Genomic DNA, 15,658 nt, shown 5'->3' with positions numbered 1-15,658 from the left:
GACAGGAAATTGAACAAGAGTCTCAGATAAAGTGCCCAGGGAGCGAGGAGAGCATCCGCAGTTGGAATCTGGCCTTGTCCACCTTAGGGCAGTGGTTCTCCACATGAAGGTAGGCAGACCTGGCTGGGGAGTCCTGGTTCCTCATCAGCTATGTGACCTGGAGCCCATTATAACTCAGCAGACCTCACACTTTACTGTGCAAAACCATCACTAGGAATGTTTGCTTTTAGAGAGAAAGAGGGATGGGAAAAAGGACAAAAACGGTAATATTTCTGGCCCAGGCAGTCCAAGGGTCAGGCTCAAAAAAGGAGAAATACTGCTTGCACATCTGGGAGCCTCCTTTTTTGGATCTGTGGAACGGGTTCACCTACGCACCTGCTTGGCCCAGTGGTTGAGAAAGCTCAGTGCAAAGTGCTTACAACAGCAGCTGTGGACAAGTGAGTGCTTATTAAGTGGTAACACGAGCTTCCGGCTCTAAGGCAGCTGCTAAGACACTCGCTAGACCCCTCTGAGTCAGTTCCAGTAAGAGGGCCGGACAGGGAGGCCAAGCTGCGGAGGGGCTGGGGGCAGCCCAGGCCACCGGGCACTCAGGTCCTGCACTGCCTCCGGCCAGGCTAACTTCCCGTGTCTCAGATAGGGCTCCATCTCTTGCTGGCCGGGAGGTTTGAAGATTCATCAGAAAACTTCCCCCAGACAGAAGTGGATGGGGGACAAGATTCTACCACGATGTAGCTTTTCTCCCGGGGTTGGCTGCAGTGGTGGGGTCGAGACCGAGTGCTGTGGAGCTCAATAAGCGAGCCCACTTTGGGACGAAGAAGACTTGTGTACGGGAAGGCCCTGGGTTCAGTGCCTCAGCATCCAACTCTCACTGTTTTCCCCTTCGAGCGGGAAGACGGAGGCGCGGGGTGGCCTGTCCGCAGCTGCCGGCTGGCCTGTCCGCAGCCGCCCGCTGGAATCCAGGGCTGCACGCGTGACCGCGGCGGCCGCGCTGGCGAGGAGCAGGGGGAGGGGGCGCTCCCTCGCGCACCGGATTATTTTTGGCTTCGCAGCCGGGGCCGCTAGCTGCCTGTCGCGCGCTCGCACAGACACACGCGCGCACACACACACACACACACACGCACACAATTTTCTCGCGCGCTCTCTCGCTCTCCTTTGTTTATTTTCTAATCTCTATTTTTGTTGGAAGATCTCCTATCCATTCGCTCTTGCCCACTTGCAAACGCTCTCGCGGGCCGACTGGGTGCACGCCGCTCCCCTCTCACCCCAGCCCCCTCCCGGTCTCCCCGAGCGCGGGGTTTGAAGGTCCCCTCCTTTCCAGTCCCCGCGAGCCGCGCCGCCACCGGCGTCTCCTCCTCCAGCTGGGGCCGGTGGCACTGGCCGCACTGCCCTGAAGTGGTTCCCGCAGCGGCGGCGGTGGGCGGACGGAGCCCGGGGTCCGCTCCGGGTGGGAAACCCGAACTCGCAGAGGGGAATCCCTCCCTCTTCGCCCCAGCCCCCGGCTGCGCTCGGGGAGGGGCGGGAGCCCCGGCAACGGCAGAGGCAGAGGCGGCGGCGGCTGGACCCACGCGTGCGCCACCGGGGCGGGTGGAGGAAGCAGCAGGAGAGCACCCCGCAACTGGAGGGGACAGTCGCGCGCCCCGCCCCGGCGTCCGGAGCGAGAGAACTCCCAGACTCCAACCCGGGCAGGGCGAGGAGCAGCGGACAGCACGCCAGGGATCCAGAAGCCGTGAGCTCCAGACCCCGTCCCCGCGGCCGTGAGGGCCCCCGTCTGCCAGGACCCTCGTGGTGCCCAAGAAGGGGCGCCAGGGCGGGGCTGACCTGCCCGTGAAGTTACGGACAGTGTGGGAGAAGCCAGCAACCCCCACCGCCGCCTCCAGCCCATGGTGAGTGTGGCTGGGGGTGCAACAGCGCAAGGGAATTCGGGGGTCTGGGGCCGAGGAGAAGGCGACCGCTGCGGGGCTGGCCCGGAGTTCTAGGTAAGCCCGGGCGGAGTTACCGCCTCCGTGCCCCCTCCTCCCCCCTCCGCCTTGACCTGGCCCAAGGGGTCCCAAAGAAGGAGGAGCTAGGTCCCCTAGGGCCGGCCTCCTCCCAGCGGGCGTTCGGGCGCGCTGGACGGCAACTTTTTCAGCGTTTCCCTGGGGATTTCATGGCACGTCCTCCCCAGGGGGCAAGGCCAGGAGTCCCCGACCCCCTCAACGCATGGCTTCCAGAAACACGTCCTTCGTTGCGCCCCAGAGCGCCCCTCCCAAGCGCCCAGGCTTGCGTTTCCGTCCTCCTGGGAGCGAGTCCGGGCGCCCGAGCGGCAGAGATCTGCCTGCGCACTTGGGTCAGTCTACCCCGCCGGAGCGAAGCGTGCACTGGGCGCGCCCGGGCCGCTGCTTCCTCCGCTGCCCTTCCAGAGGTCTGAGGGAAGAGGCTCCTCAGTGGCTGGCGAGCGCGTTTAGGAAAGATGAACCCTGTGGGAGGCGGGCACGGGGTGGGGGGGCTCGCTCGGAGAGAGAGCGCAGAGATCAGCCCCCAGAGATGCCGCGTCTGACCCCAGGGAAGGGGGCCGGCCCCCAAAACTCGGGAGTTGGAAACTCCTGCTGCGCCCCCTGGTTCCTTCTGTGCCTTAGAACATCGTCATCCCGGGGAGGAAGCTCAAGGGGACGCGATCTCCGCCCAGGGCGAAGGGATCGCCTCCTGTCCTCTCCAGCCTCCTAATTGTTCTGGGATCTGGGCGAGGGCGGGGCCAACCGGGCCTGCTCCCAACTCCCTGCAGCCCGGGAGGCCACCTGGCCGCGATGCTCCTGGAGCCTCCCTCCGGCGCCAGCTCCAGGCACCAGGTGTCACGAAAGCCCTGAAACTGTTGGCTTGGCAAGGGAGGGGAAGACCTGGATCCCGCCCCACCCTGGAACCGCCAACTCCATTCTCTGCTGCCAGGGAATGGGGGCCGGTCGCTCCTATGTGGACCGGAGCTGGAGTGCACCTGCTGCTCAGGAGCGTCGGAGGCGGGGCTGCTCAGGAGCTTGGGAAGCCTTGCCAGGCAGTCCAGAGAAACTGGCTCCAGCCGGGGCTTCTCCGTTGAACTTGGAAAGAAGTGGGGGCGGTGTCATGGAAAAGCTTTGTTTGAGCTGCAACATAATGTATCCTAACTTAGGCTTTCCTTCGTGGCAGTAATGGTTATTTTTGAATCCAACTCTTGAAGAGGCCAGGCCTTGTCCGCGCGAGTTGAGGACACTCCGCTGTGGTCTGCGATTTCCCCGCCGCTGCCCGCCCCGCCCTCTCCCTCCCGGTTCATGTAGTCTTCGCTTACATTTATCTGTGTTACAAAAGGGGATAAAGATGAGAGAGCCCCGATCCTTTCCATTTTTAAGAGACCACAGAGGGCCGGGCTGGAGCCACTGGCAGATTTATTTATAGCCAAGATCGTTTTTCTCCAGAGGCAAAGGGCCTGGGGCGTGCGAAGGGCTAAGGAGGGTCAGGCTACAGCTGTGCTCAAACAGCGAGGTGACCTCCAAACCTTCTGCACTTTGAGCTCATCGGGAGGCCCCGGGTCCCAAGAATCCCCTGGGTTTCCTCTAAATTAGCTTAGGGGTGAGGGGCTGGGAAGACAAAGGGACCATCCCCCTACAAGAGTAGAGGGCGTCCTAGGGGCCAGAGCAGAGCTTTGTCACTGAGAAAATCATAGGTTCCTGGCTCTGCCACCTGCCAGCTGCATGACCTTGGACAAGTTACTTAACCTCCCTGTGCCTGGGTTTTTCCTTTGCAAAGTGAGATAAAGCAACAAACGTGTAAATTGGCTGTGGGCACCCAGTAAGTGCCTGAATTCGTTTTGTTTCTTTTAAATTTTTTTCAAATAAATTGTTCAAATTTTTGAGCCTTGGGACACTGAATGGGATAGAAACGCCTTCTGCACATGTGCTTCCTGGTACGTAATAAACGTGAACTTGCATATGGAAATGAAAGGGAGTCCATCATAGAGACTGCTGCCCGGAAGCCACAGTCTCCCAGTCAAAGCCGGCCTGACCGCTCCTACTCCACGCCACTCCTTCCAAGGGTCAGGGGAGCGGCCCACTAGCTAGGTTGTAGGCTAGCCGCATTTGACTGGCCAACTTGACAGCACTGTATGCCCAGAAATTAAGTTTTTGTAGCCGTAGTTCATGTCTTCTGATCCCCTGGGAGGTCTTCATCTTCTTGGTCTCCTGTGATGAAAGTATTGCCTTAGTACATTTTTATTTTTTTAATTGGAAAAGTGCTCCTAAATACGTGGCATATTTTGGAAACAAAGAATATTAGAAGTAGCTTTATCTATCATTTATCCTTCAATTCTCATGTTGCGATTGCTGCATTTAAATATGAACATCTGTGACTTATTTAACATGTTTATACATAGAACTGTGGCCATTCGTTGTCCATCAGAAACCCTGACTGTGTGGACCCAGCCAGGGCTGTGCAGGCAGAAGGGCCTGTAGGGCTCTGCAGCATGGTGCTGGAGTGATGTGGGAGGCTGGTTTTGGTCCTGGGTCAATGTGAACACACAGGCCATGCCTTTGGCTGTCTCAGATCCTGGCTGTCTGGAGGGTTTGGGGGAGATTGCTCCATGGCAAGATCCTGCTGGGTCAGCCTCTCTCTCTCTCTCTCTCTCTCTCTCTCTCATATGGATGAAATAACTAAATGAACTTAAAAAAAAAAAAAAACCCTGACAATATAAATCAGCACATCAATGAGACTTTTTTTAATTTAAATTTTATTATTATAAGAATACAACATGAAATCAATCTTCTGAACAGATTTTTGAAAAAGTGTATGAGGGCCAGCAGATGGTGTGGAGGTGAAAGCAGCTAGGTCCCACTTGGCTAACTATGTGGTTCAGGTCCTGGACCCGGCATCTGAAAAACACGCTAGGTGTGTACACATGCCCAGTATTTGGAGAGGAGAATTGGGGGCAAGAGATTTCGGTGTGGCCATACCCCTGGGCCCCTCTCACTTTCCCTCTCTTTCTGTTGAGCACATGTGCTCTATGACACAAACTAAAAACAAAACAAAAAGCATATTGATTTCTCCCATGAGTGAGAAAGAGACAGAGAGAAAGATATAGCACCCCGAATAGGATCTTGAGGCCATGATCCACCCCTGCCTCTGCTAGCCCTGGATCGTGGGCCCAAAAGTGCCCACGATCAGATGCAAAGCCAGAAGCTTCCTGTGTATCGCTTTCACCTCTGTGCCACCACCATCCAGGCTCCACTTAGAGTTTTAATTGTACCATACAGTGTTGTGAACTCTAAGTACCGTGTTAATATCCAGAATTAGCCATCTTTACTGCATGGGGAACCTCACTTATACCTTGTATCTAACAGTGAAATGCATAGAAGCAGGGTTCAGAAGAGTAGTTGCCTGGACCTGGGGGCAGGAGAAGTGGAGACTTGCAAATCAACAGGTATGAAGTTGCAGTAATGCCTTAGTGAACGCTGCTCTTGGTAGGCTACACTGTCTTAGCATCACGAGTCAGAACGCGGGGCTGAGCGAGTTTCTCCCGCTAGGATTGACCCTCACTGCCCTATTTTCTCTTCACGATAATTGATGCTATTTTTTTACCTCTTCCTCTAAGGTCTGAGCACAGGTCTTCCAGACATCCTCATGTCTCTGATGACTTTTTGTTAAAAAAAATAGGTTTAGCTCTTTCAGCTTGAGCCATACCAGGCCATTATATTTTATCAAAGACCTTTCAGATAATTTTTTATGTATCCAGGAAATTGGGTCTGCACTGTCTATATGCCTGACATTTCACCTTTCTAAAAATTAGACCGTTTTGTTTGTATCCTTTAAGCCAACGTGTGGAGTAATGAACACGTTCTAAGAGGGAAATCGTATCTGACACAAAAAATACTTTGGGGACACACGATGTCCCAGTGGCGTGCAAGGAGACTATTGAAATCCGAGTGCATTTGCTCTGAAGGACACAGGGCAGCTCTCCTGCCTTCGCGCCCAGCATGGGAGATCCACAGTAAGCACGATCCACAAATTAATACCGCTGACTTTCCCAAACACTTCCAGTAATCCTTCACGTTCACATTCACCCATATTGTTGTGCCAGAGACCTCAGACATGGAGAGGATGTTTTTGAAGGAGCCATGAAGCTCTCCCTAATGCCTGCCTCCATTATTTAAAATACTGCCTCAAGGCACAAGTATAAATATTAAAACTTTAATTAAAGAATCAATCAGTGATGGAGCTTCCAAATGAGGGGACCCAGCACTTTCAGACAATGTCAACAGCGAGCATGTTAGATGAGGTTGTAGGGTCTGGGGTTATTACGACAAACGACACATGGAGTTATATGGAGAGACAGCTGTCCTTGTTTTCTGTATCTACAGTCATTCTGAGCACCATAATTATCGGTGGCATGTCACTGGTCACTAGACGCAGAGATGTGAGTGAGTGATTGAGGTCTGCCTCTGCAGGCGGCTGTGTCTGCTTTAGGGGAAGGGGTGGCTGATGAAACACATTTCTTCAGAATGTACCACGTGGTGGACACGGTGCCCTAGAAACATGGACGCTCAGAACCTGGTGCTGTCAGAGTTTCTATTGCCATAGGGGAAGCCAGACAATGTGCAAGAGATAAAAATACATTTTTGTAAGGGTAATGACAAGGCCCACACCTATACGTGGGCAGTGCGGAGAGTCACTCTGAGGAGCCCTTTGAGCTGAGGCCTTAGTGCGAAGAAGCAGCAGATATGTTTGGGTGTATACCTTCATCCGATGGGTGTGGCATTCATTGATACATTCGGTGGATTCCTGGTATTTATTAAGCTCCTACTCTGTGCCAGGCACTAGTCAACGCACTTAGAACATTCTGCGATCAGCACACACAGACCCCCCCTGTCCTGGTGCAGCTCCCATCCTAGGATGAGTATCTGCATGAAGACAGTCTCAAAGAGAGAGAGAACAGCAAGTTCAGAGGCCCAGAGGCCGGAACCTGGTAGTGTGTGGCTGTTGTTGCAGGCCTGGTAAGATAGCTGACTGTTCATCGAACAGGAAGCCGTGGAAAGTTAATGCAGAGAAATGCCACGATGTATCCACGGCTTAACCATCATGGGGAACGTTGTTAGATGTGCATGAGCGTGAGTAAATAAACAAGCATGTCTTCCTGGCCAGCCTGCTTTTCTCTCAGACTTCCAGTCTGTCTCTGTAACTAAATTTGGTCTGCGGACTTACTGGCAGCTGGAAAGGTAAGCCCTACAACATACAAGAAATTACATTTTATTTTTTCTCCTCCTTTGGGAGCTTAGACCAAAATCTTCCATTCAAGAGGAGAGATGAGTTTATAAGAAAAAAGACCCTCATTTAGCAGCAGTGCTCCCCGTGTGTGGACGGAAGGTCCCGGGGTATTCTGTATACATTTCCTGCCTAGCTCACCTTTCTCCAGGGCATTCTTTCAAAGAGGCACCCCCCCACCACCACCCAAGCGCACACACACACACACACATGCATTTTTTTCCCCAATGTGGCTGACATCTCTCCTAGGAGTTCCCTGGGAGCCGTCACACACAGGTCCCCTTTATTGATCATCTCTTCTGGTAGGTTCCCTTTCGGAGCATGGCCACGTATTTCTCCCACTGGTAGGTGTGCCCGGGTGATGGTGGATCCTGATGATGAGCTGGGAGCTGTGTAGGGAGAGCTCTGAATGCGGCAGAAATTGTCTGTCTTTGGAGACTCCTGCACCTTGGAAGGTACAGCTGCGGTTGAATGGAAGGTTTAGACACACAGACCATCCAACTGCCCTCCAGTTGAACCAGAGCCCATATCCATCCACAGCTCTAACTGCATTATTGCCCATGATGTAGCCATGATGGTAAGTTCACATGGACTGAACCCTTCCTACACGGCATGGGCCACATGCCCTACCTACGTGGCCAAGTGTGGTGGCGTGAGTTCTCCCCTCCCGAGTTCTTGTTCAGTCTCTACTCATCCTTCAGGGCACAAGTTCACCGGCCCCTGGAGTAGGGAAATCCTCCCTGTGCAGGCTCCTTCCTGACTGTCATCTCGGGGCGTTTGTGTTGACCTTAGTGACTGTCTTATCTTCTTTCTCTTCCCCTGGATGTTGAGCTCCAGGCGGGCCATGCTGGCCTCGTGTCTCTAGCATCTAGTGCTGCGCGTGGCACAGAGCAGGTGGTCCGTGCCGACATAATGAATGTGTTCGCTTGATGCGTCCAGCACACTCGGAGGCTGTCTTTCACATCCCCGTTTCGCACACTGGTAGTGAGGGAGGAAAGCATGAAGTTGTTTGTCTGAGCACACCGCAGCAGGTGGGCGGCTTGCCTGAGGCTTTGAACCTCTCAGTCTCTACCCATGACGCTCATCACTATGCACATGGCCCCTTTTGCTGGCATTGTAAGACCCGAGGGAGGGCGGAGGCAGTGTATCACAGTGGTTAGCTTCTGAGCCCGAGTTGCTGGGAGCAGTGATGCCGAGCCCATCCGGGCCACTGAAGGGAAACGAGGCCCACATTTCTCCTTACTGCAACGCTTGTCCTCCTGGTGTGAAGATCCACTCTGGCCCCCGGCTGCTGCTGCAGTGGGGTCTGTCTTTGCTGTTTCTCTCCTCCTGGGCTCCTCAGCATCTCTGGCCTGTCTTTGGACTCACGCTTTGAGTGTGGTTTTGTGGACATGTCTGGGCTCCCAGGGCAGCACCAGCCCCTCGGGCAGCACTCACTCAGGGCTGGAGCCGCTCTGGTAACTATTCCATGTGTGATGCACACTGCTGCTCACACCCTCGAGTCCTTGCTCTCTGGCCAACTCCCCTCTTCATTCCTCTGAGCGCACAATCAGACCTTCACCAGCAAAATAAAGGAACTTGAGCAATCACCTTTTCATTGCTCGGGCTGTCTTTCCTTGAGATGCTCGATGTCTCTTTTCTGTGCAGTTTAGAATGGAGAGTGTCACAGATGAGCATATGGGCTTAAGGTTGTCAAAATGGCCTTCTTTGTGTCATCGGTACGCTCATTTCTTTGTTTATTGGGAGTTCCTTCTGAGCTAAGGCTCCGCATGCATTGTTTCATGCATTCTTCACTGCAAACCCTTTATAATATGCCCGTTTTGCAGACGGGAGAACTGAGGCTGGAAGACTCAGTAGCAAAGCCAGATTGCGGACTCAAGCAGTTTCTTCCAGAGCCCCTTTGCTTCTCTCTCCTGCTCTGATGCACGTGAGAGGAATATCAGAAGAACCAACGTAAGGCACCAGGATGGAGGCGATGCAGGCCAAGGGTTAGAATTTCAGATTCAGACTGTCTGGCTTCAAACTCCAGCTCTGTTTAATTCTCACTCCATGACCCCGGCCTTTACGCAGCCTCTCGGAGCCCTAGTCTGTCCTGGAAGTGCAGGTAATACTTATTCCTATACCATGGAGGCAGTTTGACGACTGATCTGTCTTGTAAATAATGATTTCAGCAAAGAGCCTGACACCTAGTGAGTGTTCGGAGTGTGCAGGAACACGGCACATGCTACGATAACATTGGCAATTATTATTATTATTTCATCCTCATGATATCATTATTATTGCTATTACGTCGCTGGCATTTCTCAATCCCTCCAGGCCACACACCAGTCCCAGAATGGGATTCCTACATTTTCCTCTTGATGGTAACGAGGGTGATAAATGGAGGGAGAAGAGAGAAGAGCCCAGCCTGGCTGCCAACGTGCAGTGGAGGCCGCCGACAGACTCGAGCCTCTGTGCACAGCTCTGCCTGCAGAGGACTGCTGACAGCGGCCATATGCCCGGGCTCTGATTGATTGGCAGAGAGAAGCACTAATTTATTAGACTTGTTATGGAAAGTGACAGAGCAGGGTGTGGAGAGGGCTGCTTCTGTATCAGGAGGCCTGGCCAGATCCCAGAGGTATGAGCTGGGTGTCCATTTCCCTTGGGATGAGCCCCTGCCTTGGGTGCTGAGCGAATGTCTTGAAGATGCCCGTGGCCTGGATCACTGTGACAGCACCACACAGAGCAAACCTTTTCCTTCGGCGTCCTCAGGAAGCTGGTCTGGTTCAGGCTGCCCTAATCACGCAGGCTGATACAAAGAGGAAGACTGTGCATGTAGAAATTCCCAGAGGGGTGGGACACAGTTCTCATTTTCGCAGGTTAGGAAAGTGTCAGGAGTTTCTCTGGGGAGACTCAAGAGTATGATGGTGACCTGTCTTTAAGAACAGCAAGCTCGGGACCAGCAGTTAGTATAATGGCTATGTTGCTGAACTCCCATGTAATCTACTGCAATTCGAGTCCTGGACCTGGTGACTTAAACTCACGCTGGGCGCGTGTGCGTGCATGTCCAAGATCCTGAGAGGAGAACGGAGGAGAAGGGATTGCAGCATGGCCATTCCCTCTGGGGGGTGATTTCTTGCTTCTGTCTCTGTCTGTCTGGCAAGAGCATGTGCCCTATAGCAAAAACCTCTCTGAAAGAAAGAAAGAAAGAAAGGAAGGAAGGAAGGAAGGAAGGAAGGAAGGAAGAAAGAAAGAAAGAAAGAAAGAAAGAAAGAAAGAAAGAAAGAAAGAAAGAGAAAGAAAGAAAGAAAGAAAGAGAAAGAAAGAAAACGAACAGCAAGCTCGGGGCCAATGGGTGGCTGAGGCACTGGACTCCCATGTGGCTGACCGTCATCTGACTCGTGGGCCTGGTGGTTGCTTTCTTGCTTTCCCTCCACCCGCCTTCTCTCTCTGGTGGGCACACATACCCTAAAGCAAACATTAAAAAAACAAACAAACAAAATAACAATAATAAGTGAAGTTGGGGCTGTCGGTCAGTCTGAGTTGCAGCAGGCAGACGCTGGTTAAACAAAAAGCAAGTCTCGCCTTTCAGGGTGATGGCACATTGGCCTGAGCTCATAGAATTGTTTAGGAGTTAGGAAAACTTGGTAAGAAGCTCTCTGAGAGCCAAGGTGTGGGAAGTCAAAGTCTTTGGCGCATGACACACCTGCCTTGTGAGTTCAGATTCTGCCATTTTCTAGCTGTGTGACCTTAGGCAAGGTATGTACCTCTCTGCACTCCTGTTTTCCTATTAACAGAAAGGTGAATCTACTTCTGTCTCCAAAGACTGATGCTCCTCCACAGTGAGGTAAGTCCAACTGCCATCACGGAGATTCCTTAGACTCTATGTCCATGTATTTATCTTGTGAGATTCAGACCAGAACTTCTCACTCTAAGAGTCTGATATAGAATATTAGGGAGTCAGAACACCTATGGTTCTTGGAAAGATTTTTGTTTCCTAGTGAATTTTATTCATTTCCTCATTGTCTATGTGAACTTTAAATAACCTTCAAGAGGACATCACAAAGACAGGGAATTATCCGCCATGAACTCAGTTCTACGGCACTGTGATTTGCTGCTTTCTGTTCATAGTGAGTGAAATTGTAAGAAAGCCATCTGACTTCATATTTTAAAAAACTGATAGTTCATATACACAAAAAGGACAGGTCATTTAGGCAACAGTATCAGAATTGTTCAAGCTGAGTCTAACACCTGGAGAGAAACAATGCTACTGAAAAATAAGGAGAACCAAGAAAGAGAAGTAGGTTATGAGGAATCCCCATATTTCCTTCTGTTGTTTGCTGGATGGTATTTTTAAAGACTCTGTTGGCTATTACTGTATTATTGCTGGTTTCTTAAGAGATCGGTGGCATTTATTTACCAAAGACTAGTGAAGTAACTGTTCATGTTCCCTTTTCACAAAGCCTACCAGGAAGCTCAGAGCAGATTTTACGATCTAATTACCAGTATGTAGGATTTGATAGCATGAGTTTATCCATATTAACTTCATTGTTGACTCTACTTCTAATTCTGTGGCTTTATTTTAATTTTCAACAATTTGCTATTTATGATACTATATTTTACTTTTAAACTTTCTGAAGGGTATCTCAGTAAACATAATGAAAATATTAAACAACCAGACGGTTTAAAGTTATGCAAGACAGGCAGAAATTGAGGGGGGCAGATAAGCTGGGAGATGGGACAATATAGTGCAGTGCTTGGTGCCTTGAGGTCGACCTGGAATAAGGAATGTGATTTGAGGTGCAGCAGTGCAGGTGGACATTCTATTTGATTTTCTCTTATATTTTCCGTTTAAAAAATATTTCCTGGAGCACTATTTATGCTAATGAAGGTTCTCTTTGACTGAGCCATTCATTATTTTTTCCTATGCATTTGGCCAACTGTGGGCTAGGTGCTGTGTTCACACTGGGACTATTGTACTGGGGCAGTGTATGGGCCCAGGCCAGCACCGCCTCTGCCTCATGAGGCTTATTCTCTAGCACAAGGGTCTCCAGCCCATGGGCCATGGACTAGTACTGCAGGAGGTGAGCAGGAGGTGAGTGAGTGAAGCTTTGTTTGTATTTACAGCTGCTCCCCATTGTTCACATTGCTGCCTGAGTTCCACTTCCTGTCAGATCAGTGGTAGCAGCAAGAATCCTATTGTGAACTGTGCATTTGAGGGACCTAGGCTGCATGGTTCTTATGAGGACCTAATGCCTGATGATCTGAGTTGGAGTGAGGCAGTGATGCTAGCACTGGGGAGTGGCTGCAAATGCTGCATTATGGTGAGTTGTGTAATTTTTTCTCTATTATTACAATGTAACACTAATAGAAATAAAATGCACAATATATATAATGCACTTGAGTGATCCTGAAACTGTTCTCTTCACACCCTAGTCCATGGAAAAATCATCTTTCATGAAACTTGTCCCTGGTGCCATAAAGTTTGGGGACTGCTGATCTAGCAGGAGAGGCAGAAACCATGAGAACAGATAAACAGACGAGAGAATTACAAGTGTAGAGACAGCAGTGAAGTGGGGCGTCCCCATAATTAACAAGTGTCGGCTGCATTAGGTAGGCAGGTTGGGTGAGGAAGGCCTCCAAGGAGAGGGATGGGATGACATTGAAGCTGTGACCTGAAGAATGGGAGGGGGGGAATGAGAGGCGACCATGGTGGGCAGAGGTGGCAGGGCATTCTGGAGGGGAAGGTGGCAGGTGTGTCCAGGGCACATGAGGGGATGTGCCGAGAGGCTGCAGAGGCTGGCAGCAGCACTGGCCTCAGGACCCCATGCTCTTTCTTCCTGAGCAGGTTCGTCTCTACTCGTACCACCACCCACAGAAGACTGGTGAGAGAATAATCTGCAGGGGGAAAGGTGGTGTTTGTGCACGTGTGCGTGTGTGCATGCACACACACACACACGTGTGTGTGTGTATGTGTAGCTGTCTGCTGACTTCAGAACCCATGAGGTGAGGAGCTGTATCTCTGGGCTTGCTGCTTCTGCGTCCCAGGCTGGAGCTCCGTGAGCCCTGTCCTCCCTGCTGGATAAGCTCTTTGTTCATCCATTCAGTGAGTGACAACTGCATAGGAGGTAGAACAGAAGTGGCTTTATGAATGTAACTTCATAATAGCCATACAGTTTTTTAAAGTTTTAATCTATGCATTTATTCCACAATAGAAACAGAGCAAGCGGCACCCCAGGGGGGTCTTCGTGCCACGATCCATGCTAGCCTCAGCCATCCCAGATCATAGGCTCATGCAAGTGTGTTTGGGGAGGCCTCAGGTCACGATCCTGGGACCTTCCCGTGAGGGTCCAGTGTCACAGGTCCCTCTGTTACCATGGCTGCACTAGCTAGGCCTGGTATCTGTATGTTTTAGTGAGAAGGAGACATCTGTCCACCGTCGGCCCCCCCGGAGTTGTGTATTCTTTGGCTTTATGTTGCATCAGATAACTTTTTAAATTCTGGAAACGCTTCAGGGACTTAAGCATTTTGGAGTCAGTCTGCTTTTGAGGCGTTCATTAGCCCAAGAAAGCCTTTTGCCCTTTGACTTTACACTTTAGGTGTCCTCCCTATTTATTCATGTCTTCAGTCTGCTACTCCCTTGGTTCCAAGCTCCCTCCCTTCTTGCTAGTCTTGGAAAAGGAAGCATTTCCTTTTATTTTCCTTGTTCCAGCATTGGTAAGTATTACCACCGAGTCTCTGAGGCTCTCATTTGTTCAACACTTTGAGACAAAGATTGATGGCATTCCTGGGCCAGCTGGTGGTGTAGTGGTTAAGGTGCTGGATCCAACATGGCTGCCTCCATGGTTCGAGTCCTGGACCCAGTGTCCTGAAAAACACATTAGGTGTGTGTGCGTATGTACCCAAAATCCCGAGAGGAGAATGGAGGAGAAGGGATTGCAGCGTGGCCATCAGCTCTATTAGGCAGTTTCTCACTTTTCATCTCTCTTGCTCTCTGTCTCTCTCTGGAAAGTGCACTGCCCTGTAGCAAAACCTGAAATAAAATAAGATAAAAGATTGGTGGCATTCCAATTGACAGAAATGAAATGAGGAAACAGCTCACAGAATTTAATTCACCTCTAGTCCAACTCTTTCACTTACTTGTTTTTTTAAGTGGAATTATGCATTTTGTACTGCTGCAGACGGCTCTGCTGGAAGGAAGGAGGGGTCCACTCCAGGGAGGAAGGAAGAGGCTCTGGAGTCTGTTCCTTGGTGACCTTCTCTCCTAACCTGGGGGGCATTAATCTGGGCAGGCCATAGTGTGTCTCAGTGCGGGAGAATAGATCGAGAAGCTTTCCTGGAACAAAGGCTTGCTTTCCAAAAGTTTATGAAATGCCAGCAGATGTCAGTGTGTCCTTGCCATTTGAGGGCTATTGTTTTTGTTTTAACTTTTTAAAAGCAACGCTAATGATTTCAGTGGGTGCAAAACACAATTATATTCTCTTCCAGTCATAAATGAAGAGACCATGAGACAACAGCGTGTAGGTGCTGGGGAAACCAACAGAACTCATTTCATAAGGTGAATCCACTAAATTATCTGTGTAATATAATTTTGTCTTTTCCCAGAATAGTGGTTTCAAAATTCAAAGCCTAGTGTAAGTTTTTTTATTTTTTTTCCCATCTCTCCAAGCCATTGTTCAGAAACTAATAATAGCACAGAATCCAGCTCAGCTTCTGAGAACCGGCCGGCTCTGCTAATTGATACAGCTCTTTATTTGAAAGCTGGAGTTTGCAAAGGAGTTGGGGAGAAGGTTGGGTATAGCCTTGTAATTTGTCTTCTGAGTTATGATGAGAGCCTCTTGCCGTTTTTGCTGTTGTCATGAGCACAGCAAACTGTGTGCTAATTTTCAGCTCCTCTGCTGACATTGTTTAGATGAAAACTTGGGGGCATTTATACAGAAAAAGATTCAGCCAAAGTATTTTAAAGCTACTCATTTTGAGCAAGGGGTAATTTTTTTTTTTTGTAAGCCAACATTTATAAAACTCAAGTGCAAATGAAGCAGGGTACTGTTCAGGCAGGGGATGATGTCCTTAAAATGGCGTATTTGCTGTTTTGTTTTATTTGTTTAATAGTTTAGGTCAAACTGGCACAATACTCAAAAAATGCAAAAGTATGCAGAGAAAAATCAGTCTGCTTCCTCTGGCCTCCCAGCTCACCACGGACGGTAGCTGCACCTTTGTAAACATGTCCGCATATCCATACCTGCACAGATATTCACAGACTAAGGTAGCACCTGAGATGCAGAAGTGCCCTTTGCTCTTTTGTTGTTTGTTTTATATTTATTGTTTTCAGGTTTTTGCCACAGGGTGCGCGTGCTCATTGGCAAGAGACAGCGAAAGACATAGAGAGGAAAAATGAGCTATCAGCCCCCCAGGCGGCATG

General features: G+C 50.4%; 1 protein-coding gene across 1 annotated transcript in view; it reads left to right on the top strand.

The window, feature by feature from the left end:
* Nucleotides 1–1,534: 1,534 nt before the first annotated feature.
* The window catches only part of RBFOX1 (RNA binding fox-1 homolog 1), a 1,649,671-nt gene continuing 1,635,547 nt past the window's right edge, over nucleotides 1,535–15,658 (top strand). The window contains exon 1 of the mRNA XM_027773019.1: nucleotides 1,535–1,883. Coding sequence (XP_027628820.1) covers nucleotides 1,881–1,883 — 3 coding nt within the window. The 5' untranslated portion in view covers nucleotides 1,535–1,880. The remainder of the gene's footprint in view (nucleotides 1,884–15,658) is intronic.

Source organism: Tupaia chinensis, unplaced genomic scaffold (genome assembly GCF_000334495.1).
Source record: "Tupaia chinensis unplaced genomic scaffold, TupChi_1.0 Scaffold000042_1, whole genome shotgun sequence".
Lineage (NCBI taxonomy): Eukaryota > Metazoa > Chordata > Mammalia > Scandentia > Tupaiidae > Tupaia > Tupaia belangeri.
The sequence above is the reverse complement of the archived record's forward strand: the minus strand, read 5'-3'. Positions and strand labels throughout refer to the sequence as shown.